The sequence below is a fragment of the Maniola jurtina genome, chromosome 13 (assembly GCF_905333055.1).
Source record: "Maniola jurtina chromosome 13, ilManJurt1.1, whole genome shotgun sequence".
NCBI lineage: Eukaryota > Metazoa > Arthropoda > Insecta > Lepidoptera > Nymphalidae > Maniola > Maniola jurtina.
In genome coordinates, this window is record NC_060041.1 from 12,478,339 (window position 1) to 12,497,597 (window position 19,259).

Sequence of the window (19,259 nt, forward strand, 5' to 3'; positions counted from 1 at the left end):
TTTCTTAATGAAAGCGGTGAATAAAAACAAAAATCCATTTCTACAATTAATTCTTTATTCCTTAAACATTGTTTTGTTTGTATGTATTTATTTTACGAGATTACAACTTATTGTATAAACTTATATCTTAATACTTACTAAATTTTATCTTATAAGAAATAATTGTGATAAAAAAATACTTAGTTAACACAAAAAAAAAATATTCCGTACTAAAAATATGGCGTAAAAATATAACAAATTACGACGCAATAAAAATATAAACTACGAGACATACTTATTATTGATACAAATGTTTTTAAAATAAATAATTGTGTAAAAAATGAGGAACAGAAAGTCTTTTTAAAAGTTAAAATATAAATATTTTAACTATTTCTCGCAAAATGTAGACAAGATTTGTCCCTAAACTTATTAAGCTACTAAATAATATAGATTATGGAATCATTTTAGTAAAATGTTAAACTTTTTTTTAAAGTAAATAAATTTGGGTAGAGCTACCTTTTGTATTATGATGGAAGGTATAAAAAAATAAATAACTCATCCACAATGTACTCTGTGAACTCATCAAAAATAGTCATCAAAGTTCGCATAGTGTTAAAAATACTAAAATAATAAAGGGAAAAATAAATATGATTTCATATACTGAGAATCGAATATGGCAAGACATATTTATCATAATATATTAAATCTTAAAGAGAAACTTACAATACTACAACAATGATCCCTACTTTCCAAAATTGTGATTATTTGTATTGTGATTTAATTTCTTTAATTCTACATTCAACTAAACACTACAATTTATATTATTATATTTACCTAAATATTTCTAAATTAACCTAAAGATAGTGTAGTAAAATTTAAATTACTTACATAATTTTATTTTTTGAGATATCGTTTATGAGAGATTCCTTGTAATGCAAAGTTCTTCTTTTTGGCGATATATGAAAAAATATTGCAAAATTATATCTTATAGTAGATTCAGTCTATATAACACAAAAACAGTGCGGATAAATTTTTATATGTTTAATAATATAGGCAACAAAGTTTATAACAATGTTACGTAATCAGATCATTCTTAAGGAAAAAGATCAAGGCTATGATAATATATGGGGGAAAAGTAATTTGTGAGCCAAACACTCAAAAAATACCGCCAAAAAAATAAACTGCAATAAACTGCTAGGTACATGTACTTCAAGGGTTAATAAAAAAGCCTGTTCATGTTGTGATATTTCTTACAGAATACTGGTATAAATAAATATTCCGATGTTAAATAAGTTAAATAAGTATAATAATTGTGCGTCAAAAAATTAACTTAATTTAATTAAGTACTGGCTTGGAATGTACAAATAGTGACAACACAATATAATAACTATTGTAATAGTATTTTTAAATAATTAAAACCACTGGGCTACCAAACGATATTTTAAAATCACATAGAGTTTTAAATGCCTGAATTTAATTTTGAAGTTATAATTGAACAAGTAATTACAAAATCTTTATAAAAAGGATGATAACATTATTGCACGAAAAATCAACTAAACTTTCGTTAACTTTTCCGCATCATCAAAGGTACTATAATATGAGTATTTACCTTACTATCTAAAATAATATGAAAAAAATACTTATAAAACTTAAAAATCTAAATTCCTTTCTGTACAGTTCAAGTTAACAAATGAAAATACAAAAAAAAAATAGCTACCACCTTTTAAAATTAAAATAAAGAAGATACCTATTGATAAAGTAATAAGAAAATAAACGTAATTCAAAATTAACATTTTAATTTTCAATTCACTTGTTTTACAGGTACAACAAAATTAAATGAAATCGCAAATTTTTCATGAGAATATTTGTGCACGCGGTCATCTTTTCTGGGAAAGGCTAGACAAGCAACGGTAGGAATTTTTTAAAAATAAAAATAGCGAGCAAACGACCAGGGGAGTCGACCATGTAGGTATTCTGACCCTGTCTGCTACATCGCATCAACAATGTTGATAGAATTCGAGTTTTTAGAAACACTTCAGCGTTAAAATAAAATGGATCTTAATAGCCTTGTTTTAAAGCCTAACCTCGTCTGTACATCTACATTCTCCGCTTGTAAAATTAAAGTCGATGTTACTGAATTTTTGCTTATAAGTCAAGGAAACTTATAGGCAAAAATTTAGAGTTAGAGTTCTATCAACATTATTGAGATATATAAGAACTCATACTAAGCTAATACAGATGATAAATAATAAATTAATTACCGCTATTAAAATAGCACCAGAGGAATCGCCAACATATTGTTGGCTTGTCAGAAATTTCTTTGAATTCTTCTGTATTGCGTTCGCTCGTTTCATCTAAAAGTTGATCCACACCTGCGCAAGCGCACCAATTGTGCACACATGACACAACGGGCATCGTACACCAGTACGGACGCGTCACTGTCTCATGCGTATTCTCTCAAAAACTCAAGAATGCGTGCATGTCGTGGCGCTCGCAAACCCCTTATGGAGATGTCCACATAATGTTCTTATGATGCGCGTTGTGTGCACGGTTCATGCGCGTGCGCAGGTGTGCATCAACCTTTACGCAAATTAACTAAAGTGAAAATCTCACCGCGTGCAAAAGCGTTATTACAATTAGTATTTTAAGGGGCTCTAATGTTCAAATCTGCCATCCAATTTACATTTGAAGGTAGATTAACTAAATCGGACTGTATTTAGATTATGCAACTTCCTTAAACATTATTTTTTTATTAAAGCTATATTATTGCTATAAAGGAATGATTTTAATACATTATATTATAATAATATGTTCCAGGACGGAAGGTTTATATTTAGTGATAATTGCACTTTTCGGAATGTTTTGTAACTATTTACAGTTCATAGAAACATGAGTTTTACCGGAATTTTATTAAAAAGTTCCTAAGTATTTACTTTTGGCTAAAATTGAAAAAATAATGATGTATTGATATTTGCTTAAGAAGCTAGTTTCAAGTTAAAGTCAGTATATTTAATATTATTTCTGCAAACTACAAAAAAAGCTCACAATTCTATCAACTGCAATAAAATACATATAATATCTAAATAAATAAAAATTATTTAGAACTAAAGTTTAAAATAAATACTGAAACGTTTTATGAGATTATAATTAAAATAACCATAGAAGAACCGGAGTAGGAACCGACATAGCCCAACTGGTTGCGAAGTGAAGTGGCAATGGGCGACGCACATGGTTTGAAGAAACAATGACATAGGGATCCCATGATGTTGGAATGACGACCTGGCGTCGGAAACTTCACTGGATGAACAGATGACTTCAAACGTCATCGTCCTAGTATTGAATCTTGGCGGAGTCGCAGTAAACCGGTGAATCCAGGCGGCGTCAGATAGTGGCGCGTGAAAGTCCTTACAAGATACCTAAGATACGGACCCGTAGACGGATTGACAAAGATTAAAAAGAACTTCACCGGAATGGTATTATTATTACTTAGTCGTTATTTTCTACCAAAATGGTAGATTTTTAAACATCCTACTTTTTTTAGGAGAATATATAATTTAATATTAAAACATTTGTGTTTCTTAATATTATTTAATTGCGACAATCTCTAAATACGTGAATATTGAACTCTACGAATGGCATCTTAGGTTCGGGCGCAAGGTAGCAAAGGTCCTGAAAAAAAAACAAAAATAGGTAAATAAAAATAACTTATTCAAAATTCAAATTGAAACTCTCTGAGAAAGTTATTTTAACGATATAACACTTGAGAGAGTAAACTAAAAAAAAAATCGGCTTGCTTTTCATGTTCAGGTTTTCATGTTCATATTTATTTAAAAAAAAAAAAAAAAGAACCTTAAAGGTTCTTATAAAACTTTTTTCAAAATTTTAAATACCTACACGGCAAACTAACAGGCAGACAGGCTGTCCTGAACAATACTGTAAGGGTCCTTTGTTTTACTTTAAGCTCTTGAATGAATTCTAATTTGAAGCCAACACTCAATTATAGTTACTACCAAATCCTACCACAGTGGTAGAAAATGAAAAGCTATTTGAAAATACCTTCAAAGGCAAAAATCCAGCTCGAATCTTCATATGCCTGTCCATGTTACATTCCAATGTCATTTTGGAGGTCCAGTAGTCGCCAGTGGGAATGGGTTTGGCTATTTCACGGTTCAACTGGCAATTCTTGATTGAGTCATACTTGCAGTGGAGATCGCAAAGGCGGATTTCTTTTAATTTCAATGACCTGGGACACAAAAAGTAAATTAACTTTACACAATAAATTACCTTAATATAAACACAATTTAATGAATATAGTGACAACGATTTTACAATCTGAAAACATGCTTTTAACAAAAAAAAATGTTTTTTTTTTAATTTTCTTACATCATTTCATATTTTAGGATACAAGATTATGGGTCTCCTAAATAATTTTTCATCATTAATTACTGGCTCTCGTTTAGTATTGACTATAATTTCGTTACTATAGACCATAGACATACAATTTTCGCTTCGCTCAAAGACTGACAAAGCGTTGGAGCGAGAGGTAGTCAGATTAGACCCACTGCCGCGAGCGAAAGCGAGATAGCGAAACAAGATGCCAATAAGTCATTGTTTACGTGAGAAGGGCCGTAAGAGTTCAGCCTGTTCCAAGTCGAGGTGATTTTTTGCATTTACTAAATAATTTTACGATTAAAACGTAAAATCTATGTCTTGCCACCATGGTGTCTTGTTCAGTGAGCGAATGTGACGTTACAAGACGTTATAATCCGCGTAAATACACGTTTCACAGGTAATTACTGATTATTTATACTAATTGTTTATATTCATTATCATATTTCATTATATCATCATTTGTTGTTTGAAAATTAGGCAAAATAGCTATTGGAAGCTTAGATGATAGGTTTCCCTTAAGACTTATCATCAAATTACATTGCTAAATGAAGAATTTTTGGATATTTTATGTAAAATTTAAAAACGTTTGTTTACGATAGGGATTGACAAAGTAATGACGTCACAAGTATCGATAGTCGATAATCGTGTCTACCGGTAGGTTTGATGTGATAGGTTTCATGTGATGTATGTAAAATACAATATAAAACACTAGGTACTTTCCAATAAAAGAAAAGAACGAAATAAATATTTTCACTAATTTTTATTTTATTTAGCGTGACTTACATTACCCGTACATTACTGTATTTAAGTGCTTATCGGGGAGGTCATTAGCTATGAATTGAGCGCCATATATACTATTTATTTTTATTAACTTGTCACTTAGACATTATATCAGAGTGTTATTGTAATTAATCAAATTAAATTTACTTGCACCCTTTAAAAAAATAAAGGTGGAAAACCAACAAATTCCGGTAATTTATATGAAAATCCCAAAAATTGCTCTATTTCTCAAAAAAAGATTTTTTTAAAACGACTTTTAATAGTTTTCTATCGAAATATCAATAAAAAATGTTATAAGGGGTTAAAATAACTATAAGTATCTCAGAATTCATTAATAAATTATTTATATAAAATATTAAAGTCATTTCATTAATAAATAATAATCTGTTACCTAGCTTTAGCTTTGTTACTATTTGTGTATTTGAAATGTATTTGATTTTTTAAGATTATAAGATGCTTTTTACTTCACTTCGTTAAACTAACTCATTAGTGTCCTATGATTTCGCCAGTAAGACTATCGATAATACAAATGCTAAAGTCAGGACAACTCTATTTCACGCACACATTTACGTTTCATTTTTTGTAACACCGTTAATCTGTCACTGTTGGTCTTGTAAGTCTTTGCTATAGACATTATTTAAAAAAATTGCTTTCCACGTCATCGGCATGACGTGCGATTGAGGATGGTGTTTTCTTCAACATTTATGACAGTGTGTCTTATGGGTGCAGTAAATTATACTGTGCCTGGCCATAGACAGTTATCGCATAATCTTTCTTACTTTATCTATTATACTTATAACATTTTATCGAATCTTGTTTTGACCGTACGTGGTAAGTTTGTGAAAGGAAATAGATCCTGGTCTAAATCCGGAATCGTATTATTAGAACAAAGGTCTACCAACCTGAAGGTAATATCGACGTGTTTGTGGTGTAGACAGTGAGATAAAGGCACGGTGTAGGTGTAATTATGAAGTGCTCGTGCACATATCCTCTCGCTGAATACTGTGTCATTTGTCACTGACTTGCTCGCTATACCCACGGTTATCGTGTCACATTCTGAAAAACAAAATAAACAAAACATTGTAGTTTTGGCGAATCAGGAAAAGTTTTGAAGTATTAATTGTTGATTATTGATCAGTGCCGATAATAGTAACACCGAGCAATTTTTTTAATAATTACAACTAGAAGTAAAAGCAAGTTTCTCAATTTCACCTGCATCTTTAGTCTACACAATAATTATTCTAGGTTTATGAATACAAAACAAAAACTTTAAAACATACTTGAAATGTTTTAAAACAAGCGACATGTGTTGAATGTTTGTCATTTTCCAACATTCTTCCTACATTTTGGGCTATGGAAACAGTAGTAAATCAAACCTTGACTTTTAGGTTGCCTTGTGACCATGTCTGTACGAGGATACGTAATGAAGGATAACTTCAATCCTTTTCCCAATAAATGTTACATAAATGAAGTGACCGTTTGCTTAGTCATCCTTCATCATCTCTGTGTATGTAATCTGTAGTAGTAAAGTAACCTAACGTTTATCTTTGGAGACTGACTTAGTTTAATTAAAATCATACTCAACCTACCAGGCGGGCTTATTTCTTCAGACTGTTCAATATTCATATCCTCAGAACTACTTCTCATAAGTGCTTCGTTACTTTCTCTTACAATTCTCCTCAATACAATCTTCTCATTTGCTTCTCTTTTAACTCTTACTCCAGTCTCAGTCACGTTGACTTTATTAGCGTCCAAGAAGTTAGATTCAGCCATCATTTCATCATGAATTTGATTTTTCATTGACTCATTGTCAGTTTTTTGGATTTTGGAATTGTTTTTTTCGGGTATGTCTGGCGTTAGGGGGATCTTTTCTCTGGTGATTGGTTCAAGGGGACGGGGGAAGGTCTCGTTCAGGTCTTTGTCTGACTTAGATCTTTCTAGAGGCTCCTGATTTTCATATGTCTGTGGTGAGTCCAAACCACATGAAGACTGCAAGAAATAGTAAGTAAGTAAAATATTCTTTATTTTACACCAAATTTAAACAGAAATATAATTATAACAAACTAGATGTTATCAATGAAAGTAATAAACTGAGTACTCAGTATTAGAAATATTTTCTTATTTAGAGGATTTAATTTCTGACTATTTATTCTAAAACATCTTTAAAGCATGAAAAGAATTTATTGCCTTAAATTATTCTTACCAATAAAGCGTACAGTATTGATTTTGATATTTTTTGTACTTCCTATTTGAAAGCAGCATGTTAAAGATAACAAAAAGAAATCGATTAAATAAAATTGTACCAAAATAGCATTTACAAGTTTACATATACTGTTGGACAAAGGTATCTTGCAAGGATTTCCACCAAACAAGGTATTGTGCCAATTAACACAGGTACCTAAACCTGATAGCCAAAGCCAAACCGTGAACTCAAAGTAAAATATTAAGAAACATTCTAGAATCTAAAAGGTAAAAGCTAGCTTTAAGAGTTCGACCATTGAATAGTGCAATTTACAAAATTCAATTGTCTAAACTGATCTTATCTGAATTGAAATTGGCACTTTTTCACTCCACTCTGCTATTTTGGAGCTCGAAAAAATTTAGCTTCGATTTCTTTAGTAACAATCTTACCTGGCATTCTGCATCTAGTTCATTGTCTGAATTGGCAGTGAAGGTGCATCCGCTGCCTATGACTTCAGCGATCCGAGATACTAATACAGGTGTGTCCAATTCAACCAGTGGAGGCTCCGATGATTCTTCTATATCTTTAACAATCGTAACACATTGTAAAGTTACATTAAGTACTTTTTTCTAGTTATCGAAAAATCTTCCCTAATTGACAAATTAAACTTCACAATCAGTTAGTACTATTATTCTACATTTCTGTCGAACCAATTTTGGTTGTAGTCAAGGGTTAACTTGTAGTAGAATCAAAAACACCCCATGATTCTGGATAACTCCTTCTTTCCCTGGTAATTTTGATGAATTTTAGCATGTGTGCTCTCCGACGATAGTTCAAAGTAGTTTTCTGTCAGCCCTTAATCTTAAAAATTTAAGATCACAATCGATGTATCGATCTAAAATATAATACCGGATACGAATAATATTACGAAAAATAAAAAAATACTTCTAGGTGGACAATAAGATTAATAATGCAAAAAAATCAATAGAAATTCACGGTTCAGCAGGTCTATTCCATAATTTTTAGGTGCATTTCAAGCGGCAAACTGTACTTATTTAGTTTAGTGATATTTGTAAAGTTTTGCCATTTCTACAATGCAAATCAATGATGATGCTTTGAGCTAGCATGGGTACTAAAGCTTCATAATAAGATACTTACGAAGCACATTTTTAACGTAGTTCTTGGACGCGTGTATCGTCGTGGCCGTAGAATGCGTTTGCGGACTTGATGTTGTATACTCCGGACTGGTTTTATACGGACCTTTCTCTATAATAAAATTATATTACGGTTATTAATAGAACTGGTTTTATCTTTATGGAAGATTCATTTGACTAGAGTTAAACCAATTTCGTTACCTTTTGCAGTTTTTTTAGATGCTGTGTGCTGAGCAGCTTTTAAGTTCTGAAACAATGCACAGTAGATAATTGATTTTTGACACTGATTTGAAACGATAAGATATTTTAGTCATTTTAGTAACATAGCGTGGGGCTTATTTGTGGCAGTCCAAGATTAATCGATTTGTTTTAACCAATGCTGACCCATGTTGGTAATTGGATGGGTGACCGCATTTGACAATTTAAAATTACTTGTAAAAGTTTAGTAATTGAATAAAAAATAATTTTATTTATTGCATACTAGAGAATGCCCGCGGCTTCGCCCGCTTGGATTTCGGGTTTTTTAAATCCCGTAGGAACTCTTCAATATTCCGGAATAAAAATTTAATTAAAATCGGTTCAGTGGTTGGGCCGTGAAAACGTAGCAAACAGACAGACAGACGGAAAGACAGATAGACAGACAGACACACTTTCACATTTATAATATTCGTATGGATTTTGTTCTGTTCTTGCAATAAGTAAGTGTTATAGCTGACCTGTATTTGGTTCTGGTCGGGCGGCGTGGCGCGGTGAGTGGAGGCAGTGTTGGGGTTAAACTTCCCTCGGTGTTGGTAGGAGGGGAACCTCTCGCGCGACCGGATCTCCTTCATTGATAGCAGCTCCTGGTGCTCTCTGAAGTACAGGGCTGACATCACCACCAAGCTGAAAATGTCAGAAATGATTAGTAAACGAAAGAAAAGTGTAGCAAATAAAAACGCAAATAGAAACGTTTATGGCTATGGATCGAAAAAGTAAAAAGTGATAAAAATATTGTACTCACCAAACAGCCATAATAAAAATCAAAATTGTTATAATAATCTGTAGTAGTTTATTCGAAATCAATTCACTGCTGGCATCCCCGTATTTATATTTCCTCCGACAGCAAAAACCCAATTTAGTGTTGCCATTCCCGAAACTGTCCTCATCCCTCAACCATAGACACGCGTCTTTCTTTTTTGAAATCACACTAAAAGTGTCATCTGCAGGCAACTTCTGAGCAACAGAACCTATAGTACTAACATAGGTTGGATATGTGTTTTCGTTCTCAGACTTTTCTTTACTAGAATGGTATCTGACGCATGTTTTATTGTAGTTGTAGTATTTCCCGTATTTGGCGTAGTTGTTATGGCAGTTCTTGCACTGTTTTCGGGTGAATTTTGGGGAGTTGTGGCTCAGTTTGTGGCAACACTCGTGTCGCCGGATGCTGCGGGCTATGTCTCGGATTTGATCAATGGAAATGTTGCCGTCGCTGTAAAACGACTTTGATGAAGCCGATATGCCTGAGAAACGGGAGTCTGAAAGAAAATGACCAGTAAAGTATAAAAATAATTTAGATATTCGAAGTTGTGCACAGTAAATTATATCATAAAGTGGAATGGAATTAAGGCCCAAATTGGTAAAATTCAAGAATATAATATCCTGGTTATTGGATTCTTCAACCATTGAATCGCCATGTCTTATCGCCTATGATGATTGAAAAATCAGACAATAGAACAGATTCTGGAGCCAATCTGACTGATTTGAATTATGAACCTCGATTAATTCACTTTAAACTTAGACGACCAGCCATGAGCCTTTTCAAATGAGATGGGTTTTATACTATGTAGTCTACCACGCTGGCCAAGTGCAGATTGGCAGCCTTCACACACCTTTGAGAACATTAAATTTATCATTTACAGGAATCCTCATAAGCTTACCATTGCTAACACTGGACCTAGAGCTATCCCGTCGCTGCAAGATGCTGATCTTGCAGAGCTTCTTATTGATTCGCTCCAGCTGGTCGATCCTGGACTCCAGGTTGCCCGTCACCTTGCACAGCTCCTTCACTGCTCCAAGGTTCTCCATAAAGATACGATCCTGTATGAAATAACAATAATAGTGTTCTCTTGACTATAACTTTTTAAATATTGGATAGAATCAGGCATTACTTTGCGGAAGTTCATGTTTAGCAAGAAACAGTTAAAAATTATTTTGCTATAATCCGCCAACAGGATAAATCTGTATGGTCAAACATGCAGTTACAAGCTAAGCACCGCTTACCTCCCCAACCAAGCAATAAAGCCAAGTTCCCAAGCAAGCACTGCCACCACCATTCACATGCAACACCACACAAGACTTTTCCACTACTCTCGACGCACGTTTCGCCCCGACACCGGAGCATCCTCAGGACATTTCGACTTTACAATGCTGTATTGTCAAGTCTTGTGTGGTGTTGCATGTGAATGGTGGTGGCAGTGCTTGCTTGGGAACTTGGCTTTATTGCTTGGTTGGGGAGGTAAGCGGTGCTTAGCTTGTAACTGCATGTTTGACCATACAGATTTATCCTGTTGGCGGATTATAGCAAAATAATTTTTAACTGTTTCTTGCTATAACTTTTTAGTTTCTCTACGTGATCAAATTAATGAGATCTGTTGGAGAACTGGAGTAACCGACATAGTTCAACAGTTTAGCGTAGTTGAAGTAGCAATGCATGCATTGCGAAATTAGACGTTTACACATGCAATTGATAGTGAAATTAATGTCGTGACACTAATCTCGTGCCACTAACGTCGTAATGTAAATTCCGCTTTACTTATGCTATAAAACATTGCTACCTGCTTTTCATGATTCTAAATTCCTCCCCTCTTCCCTTGAATTGAAAAGGGGAGGGTTTATGTCTTTATGTCTGCTAAGACTCATCAACGAGTGAGTCTTAAAAGACATAGAAACAGACAGACAACAAAGAGATCTAGTATGGGTTCCTGGTCCCAAAAATCCCATTATTAAATACACATACCTTGTTGACAACCAGAAACTTGGGTATAGTGTCTCCATTAGGCAGTGTGACGTCACCCGCCTCTTTCACCGCATCGGGTAGAACCTTTCGGACCTCCTGGGCGACCACACCCGTATCAGTTAGCGGCGCAGGGGAGCGCGGGTCAAAGCCCAATAGCCCAGAATGTTCCGCGAACGATGGGTCATAGTTGAATCTGTGGAAGATGGTCAAATACATACATACATGGAAGCCTGAAAACATTAAATTTCTTTTCTTGGGCAGTTGTGTAAAAAGCAGTGCTGTCTTTTGGGGGTAATATTGAATAAAGCAATTTTTTTTTCTTAAGGAGTGTGATCTAGGGGAAAAAGGATAGAAGTAATTTTAGACCTTTTGTCATGAGAATTTTGGAGTTTTGGACACAGTCCAATGAAACTTACTTCACCACCCGTATGCTCTGTACATTCTTCAACTGCTGTGCGGTGTCCAACTCCTCGATATTGTGTTTGGCTCGTGCATCTGACGGGTGGACTATGTGCCCCATTACTTTCAGATTTCCTGTAACGATCATAACATTTAAGCACTTCTTCCATAAGTTATGAAATTGCTGTCGATAACTCAACTGTATGTAATCCATACTTCCATCACTACTTCTAAATGTATAAAAGGAAAAGTTGACTGACTGACTGACTGATCTATCAACGTACAGCTATAACTAATGAGATCATCAGGTGAGATTGCAGTCAAAGACCAACTTTTATCTAAATTTAAAAAAAAAACGAAAATCAAGAGTTCCCACGAAACACCTATCCATTTAACCGATTTTGGTGAAAGGTTCAAACATAGCTTACATCCCGAAAACGAATATGGGCTACATTTATCCTGGAAAATCAAAGAGTTCCTAGTGATAGCCAAGGGCCGAGGCACATAGTAAGGAATCTTTACCCATATTATGGCCGAGGATCGAGGCTGAGTCTTACCATTGATAACACAGGACTCGTCTGGCCTGTCAGTGTTGATGCCCACTCTCCCATTATAATGCACGCTGTTGTCTGACACGCCACGCTGCCACCAGTTCTCCGTGCAGTCCGCCTCGAATTGACCGGGATTTGATGCCTGGTTTATTAAAAAAAATGGTAATTAGCAGGGAATACCGACTGAAGTGAAAACCTAAAACTATGAAATATTCACTATTGGCACATTTTTACCGATCGCCTATGTGCCTCCCTCAAGCTACTCGATACTGGCGAAGTGCATTGTGCTGGGCTAACACTATAAAAATTCACCAAACAAGAAAAGAAGATCATAAGCGTGTCGGTGATGCGACCATTAAATTGTTACCAGTTTCGAAATTGCCCAATGCGCCTATATTTAAAAAACTTGTACGTGTAACTTTTAATCGTGGTTGAAGTAAATCTAAACGCAGAATTCCAGGAGTATTTCCAGTCTTCCATTGCACTAAAATTAGTTTGAATTGGGAAATATAAATAGTCAATAAAAAGGTTTAGGGTTGGGAGGATGGGGATTCCAGGTTTTGATCGATAAAAAAGAAGTTCATGTCATCTCACCCTAACAATAATCCTGTCGCTAGCCTGCGCCGCTACTATGAAGTCCGCGTGAGAGGCATGAGCTCGAAGAGCTACGACAAGTTGAAAGTGCCTCTGGTCAGGATTTGGTCGGCCTTTCTTGCGCATGTTGTTGTTAGTGGTCTCTGCGAAGTGCAGTCTTCCCACTGTGATCTTTGTACCTTCGCGACGGAGCTCCACACTGTGGACAAGATAGCCCAGTGGTTAGTTTCAGGACATTAGCCCCCCCCCCCCCCCCTTTACAAAAAAAAAAGGTAGACAGACGATGTCAAACTATTTACTATGTATGATTGTACGCCACTACGGCTAATGTGCTGAAACTTGTAATCATATATATCATCTTTTATACACACATTATGCAAATAAATAAATTCTATTCTATTCTAACGCGTGTGGAAGTCCCTATGAGAAATAGGTATATGTCCAGCTGTGACCGTCTATCAGTTAATGACGATGAAACACGTAAAAACCTTATAAGAAGAATATGAAAAGAATATTCAAAACAAAATACAAGAGCCATAGAAAAACAAAAGAAAATAGCCGAGTATTTGTCCAGTTTAAGGATATAAGAATTACTTACGGCACTGGATGGAATGGTTTCTTTGTTCTATCTGATTGACTTTGTTCAATTCTTACTTCTTGACTTGGGTCTTCCGCCTATAACAAAAAAAAAATGTATCACAAACATAGTTAAATACATAATAAACTTAAATAACAAGAAAGTCTAAATCAAAAAAAAAATATGTCGAGCTATCGAAAGAGCTATGGTAAGTAAGCGCTGAAGATTTTTTAGGGTGTGATGACGAGACACAAGAGCCCAGTGATTCATTAAATTGTGTCAACTGTCACTCTCCCGCACCGGTCCACTACCATCGGAGCCTCCTCAGTTATATGCTATACCTATATTAAGAGAATATACAACTGGTGCAACCACCTCTTCTACAGAAAGGAATCAGCAACAAACTCTGGACTTGTATCCCTATTTCTTTCTTAATCCGATGGGACTACCCAAAAATAGAGTTACCTTGACGCCATAAAAATGAAGGCAGAAGTTGTTAATCTTCTTGAATCCTTCCGTCGTCTTCACGTAATGCGGGTCTCCTTGTATCTGTATCTGGCACGTCACTTGAAAGTGATTCTTCTTTTGACAGACGAAAGCCTCGTCGATCTGTGAGAAGTTGAAACCTTTGTCGGCTCCGACTATGTAGGATAGAGTAGATCTGTGAAAAGGAAAATGTTAGCATAAAAAGAAGAAAATAACAGGTAATGTGGTTGGTGTGTGTATTATATGGATCATCAGCTGATACTCTTGACACGACATGGAAAGTTATGATACAGATATGTCCATGATAATCTAAAGATAAGAGGGGAAGTAACGTGGTCTCCACATGCAGACGGTAGATAACGCTATTCGAACTCATACCAAGGATCCTACAGCTATCGCACTTTGCGACGGAGCAACTTATAACGAACAAACTAGATGTCACCACAGGACTCTTTTATCTCTCGCCATAGCTCCTAAATTGCGCTTACGAAGTTTTCTACATCTAAATTAGCTGTCCTGTCCCGCATCTGGGTAAAGGCCTCTCTCCGATTTTTCCTCATAAAATAAATCAAGTCTAAATAGAATGAGAACCAGAGAAGATGTATTATGGAGTTTTGCTTGATTCTTGTTTGTCAATCCATACTAATATTATAAATGCGAAAGTGTGCCTGTCTGTCTGCTACATTTTCACGGCCCAACCGCTGAACCGATTTTAATGTTTGGTACAGACTTGGGATATATCCCGGGGAAGGACATAGGCTACTTTTATCCCGGAAAATCAAAGAGTTCCTACGGGATCAAAAAAATCGAAATCCACGCGAGCGAAGCCGCGGGCATCTCCTTGTTGAGAATACTTACAAGGGCTTCAAGTTGCAGTCGTAGAGGGAATGCCAGACGTTCTGCTGGAAGTGTGCGAACCGTATACACTGTAGAGGAGCATCGTCGCCGGCTTCCGAACCGTCCACCGAGGGTGGCGGTCGTACCACTGTCTCCGGTGATAACGCCGCTAATAAAACAACCAATATTGTGAAAAAAGTGATCTTGCTTCCTTATGATTCATGAGCTTTTTTTAACCTGTTGGTATTATTGTCTAACAACTTAAAGCTATTAAGTAGGTATAAGTATACTTTAACTATCACGACTATTTTTATTAAATGCAATAGTGAATAACCAACCCTCCATTGTTGTGTTGTTTTTAGACGTGGGGCCAGCTACGTGGAAGTCCTTCCATTGCTGTTAGCTATTTTTACTATGTGAAGGGCGAATTCCAGAAACACTTTTTTGTAACCAAGATTTTCAAGAGATTTTCAAGATGCTTGTCGTCCTTATTGATTATCAACAAAAACTAAGATCAGATGATTACTAAAATCATCAGATTTCTCGAAAAAGCTGAAAGCTAGCGTGAAAATAAATCAGATATCTAGATACTTATGTGGATATCCCTTAAGAAAAATTATGATTTATTTTTCGATAGTGCTGCACATTTATTTCTTTACGTAATTTTAACTATATTAGTATTTACTAAGTAGTAACTAGGTAGTTTTGTTACCTGGTTCACATTTAACTTGCGAGTTGACGTCCTGCGAATGTTTTCTCTTCTTTCCACTTGGTTCTTGAAGATTTGTATACACCGGCGTCAACGTATCATGTCCCAACGCAACCAACTGAGGATTTATCAGACCTTGCTCCAAATCTGGCAACTCTACCCTCATTTGATTATACCGGTTCTGGTACGCAATGGGATCATTTAGCCCCAAATCATGACGAACTGACCTTAACCCTAAATCAACTATACTTGCATCTTGGGGTAGAACAACCACATCATTTAAATTGGACCTTAAAACCTCGTGGTCTATGTTATCTGTCTTTAGTTCCTCGTAGATATAATCGCCATTTTGTTGTAGGATTTCGTGTGGTGTCATATGGTCTGGTACCAGCATGTAGTCTCCTCCTAAGACTGTTTGGGATACGGCGATTGTGTGGGATACTTGAGTTTCTGGGCTGTATGGGTTTTCTGAACCGGAATCTGGCGGGCTTTCTGGTAGCTGGTGGCCCCTGGAATTAACAAAAATCAATGTAACTTTTTGTAGCCAGATAGACAGATATTCCTGATGGAAAGCAATGATGAGGTAAAGATTGGAGCTCGCTTGACTGGATGCCTTGAAGGTAAGTTATAAAGACCGCGAAGTAAGAAAGGTGTGTGGAACACCTTCAGCGGGTTGTATCAGAAACGTTGAACAAAATGTTTGTGCAAGTAAAGTGAGTGCCATCTATATAGATACTATCGTCTTGGCTTCTTGCTGTTGTGGTTAAAGGGTGGAGGAAGAAAATGATGTGAAATTCCTGAGCACATTCTCCGAACTGTTTCCGACAGGAGGCTGGAGGACAGACGTCTACCATTCAGGAAGTGGAAGGATAGAAAAGGCTAGCCGTTGTATTTTTGTCAGCTTAGAGTGAATACGATGCGTTGCATCGGCGGTGCGCTGCCTGAGCGATGCCGCTGCATAATTTTGCCATAGAAATCACTGTTCCATACTACAGTCCTACAAGGCTCTTTTGGCGGGTGGCCAGTATCGGAACTAAAGCCGCCATCTAGAGAAGTGCACTTGTTGCTAGTTCGCTGTGTCGGCATAAAGCGACAACTGCGCCCTCACTCTAGTGCCAAAAGAGCCTTGTCGGACTGTACCCAGTGTATAAGTCTCACCCGATTCGACGCGCGTCGATGGGCTGCGGCGGGTAGCATCCCTCGCCGACGGGGGCCATGAAAGCCTCCAACTCGTCGATCAGTCCCGGGCCTGCAACAATTCATCCCTCGTCAATTATTGAGTTAGAACAGCCAAGCGCGTGGGCACGATGGGCATGCCCACAACTTTAATACTAACTAGCTGATGCCCGCGACTTCGTTCGCGTGGATGTAGGTTTTTTAAATTCCCGTGGGAACTCTTTGATTTTCCGGGATAAAAAGTAGCCTATGTTCTAATCCAGGGTGTAATCTATCTCCATTCTAAATTTCAGTCCAATCCGTCCAGTAGTTTTTGCGTGAAGGAGTAACAAACATACACACACACACACACACACACATACTAACTTTCTCCTTTATAATATTAGTGTGATTATAGAAATGAATATAAAACCCTAATATATAATTGTGACGTCACACTTTCACAGTCGGCGTTTAATTTAATTTGATTAATTTAATTTAATCCCTGGGGCCATGGAGTCTTAGTGCTAAAAAAATTTACGAGACATTTCACCGCGTTTAATAGCCTCATCAGGTGACAGAACGGCTGGCTCTATGCGCAACGGATCAGCCTGGCTGTCCAGCGCGGAAATACAGCCAGTATTCTTGGCACCATTCCACGTGGGCATGATTTGTATAGTAATCAGATAAGGCTAGCTTTAAGTTTTATTGTAATATTTCTTTAAAAATACTTCTACAAAATTGGGTGTTATACCTAAGTTTGTTGTGTGTATCTGTGGTATCTGTCTGTGGCATCGTAGCTCCTAAGCTAATGATCCGATTTTAATTTAGTTTTTTTTTATTTGAAAGGTTGATCGAGAGTGTTTTTAGCTATAATCTAAGAAAATCGGTTCAGCCGTTTGAAAGTTACCTATCAGATCTTTTCTAGTTACTGTAACCTTCACTTTTCGGGGGTGTTATAAATTTTTAATTTACACTTGTTACGGAAGCGTACAGACCTACTAAGTATAAAGTAAATGCTAGCGAAATTGGTAGCGATTTGATAGGTATGACACGCCTCTTCCTGCGTATCTACTTATATGTCCATTCCAGTGGTTATAAAGGTATTAATTTCATATTCGAGATGTTAAGCCCGTGTATGTTGTCATACCCAACTGCACGCTATCACGCTTAATAAAACTGCTGTATTACCATTTTTACGCGTATGCACTTTAAACGTGTTTTCCTTATTCCTCTTTGTGAGTCAACATAGTAGAAAGGGGAACGAGGAAATCGGTGACAAGTTACTATCTTTTGTATGTTGTACGTTTAAAGGCCGATTCACACCAAGCACGTACTTACACGTGACACGTGCGTAGTGACGCGCGTAAACCCCTGACACATTTTTTTTGCATGGTTATAAGTAGATTAATCCCAGAAAAAAGAGTTCCCACGTGATTTTTAAAACCTAAACCCACGCGGACAAGGTCGCGAGCGTCAGCTAGCAAGTTATATTTATTTAAATAAAAGAAAATAATTAAATTAAAATAGAAATGTGTGCCTCATCTTCACAGGGTGTCCGTAACATCCCGGCAAGCTGAGGTTAGGACCTATGAAAAAAAATAATGAACCCCATAGCGTGATACTCATAGGAGATAGGAGGATTTAGAGAATTTGTTTAAAACTCCAATGTATCAACCCTGCAAACAGCTGATCGCGGAAATGAACTCGTAAAAAAACCTGTTAACTCGAAGGACCGTTTGAATGTTTGACAAGTAGCAGAGACAAGGAGACAGCGAAAGACTCTTTTTTTATTCAGATACAAGTTAGCCCTGACTGCCATCCCACTTGATGGCAAGTGATGATGCAGTCCAAGATGGACGCGGGCTAAACTGGAAGGCAGGTATGGCAGTTTTTTATTAAACCATTGGTTTCTACACGGCATCGTACCGGAACGCTAAATTGCTTGGTGGCACGGCTTTACACTCTCCAGCTCCTATACCTATTTGGCACTAAAAACCTTATTTGTCATGTTATAGATTAATATATAATTTATCAAACACGCTGTATATGGACATACCTACTAATTGGCAGGTTACAACGCAGGGAATCACAAGTGGTCCGTAAAATAATACATTGTGCATTATTTTATGTTTGCGCCTACACTGTTCACACTATACTGTGATCGTTTTTGTAAACGTCTTATTAACTAATGCAGTCGGGTACAAAAACATTTCCGACAAAACTACACTTAAGTATACTTAATTCAAGATTTAGATTGTGCTGCTTCGATTGCTGTCGCAACTCTATTCATTTCTTTATTAGTTTAAACAACTGGCCAAGTGCGAGTCAGACTCGCGCACTGAGGGTTCCGTGCTCGGGTATTTTTCCAACACTTTGCACGATAAATCAAAAACTATGTTACGTAAAAATAAATAAAAATCTGTTTTAGGATGTACAGGTAAAGCCCTTTCATATTATACCCACTTG

The 19,259-nt window shown here is 36.3% G+C and overlaps 1 protein-coding gene across 2 annotated transcripts in view; it reads right to left on the reverse strand.

Annotated features, from left to right (window-relative positions):
* Nucleotides 1-33: 33 nt before the first annotated feature.
* LOC123871416 overlaps nt 34-19,259 on the reverse strand; it is a 48,749-nt gene continuing 29,523 nt past the window's right edge. For both annotated transcript variants that reach the window (XM_045915202.1, XM_045915201.1), the window contains exons 2-20: nt 16,794-16,884; nt 15,639-16,144; nt 14,948-15,095; nt 14,069-14,264; nt 13,625-13,701; nt 13,027-13,225; nt 12,439-12,574; nt 11,899-12,016; nt 11,483-11,675; nt 10,404-10,563; nt 9,488-10,001; nt 9,204-9,369; nt 8,689-8,734; nt 8,492-8,599; nt 7,783-7,916; nt 6,741-7,140; nt 6,054-6,207; nt 4,036-4,222; nt 34-3,648 (exon numbers count right to left, since the gene is read on the reverse strand). In XM_045915202.1, coding sequence (XP_045771158.1) covers nt 3,568-3,648; nt 4,036-4,222; nt 6,054-6,207; nt 6,741-7,140; nt 7,783-7,916; nt 8,492-8,599; nt 8,689-8,734; nt 9,204-9,369; nt 9,488-10,001; nt 10,404-10,563; nt 11,483-11,675; nt 11,899-12,016; nt 12,439-12,574; nt 13,027-13,225; nt 13,625-13,701; nt 14,069-14,264; nt 14,948-15,095; nt 15,639-16,144; nt 16,794-16,884 — 3,614 coding nt within the window. In that variant the 3' untranslated portion in view covers nt 34-3,567. The remainder of the gene's footprint in view (nt 3,649-4,035; nt 4,223-6,053; nt 6,208-6,740; nt 7,141-7,782; nt 7,917-8,491; nt 8,600-8,688; nt 8,735-9,203; nt 9,370-9,487; nt 10,002-10,403; nt 10,564-11,482; nt 11,676-11,898; nt 12,017-12,438; nt 12,575-13,026; nt 13,226-13,624; nt 13,702-14,068; nt 14,265-14,947; nt 15,096-15,638; nt 16,145-16,793; nt 16,885-19,259) is intronic.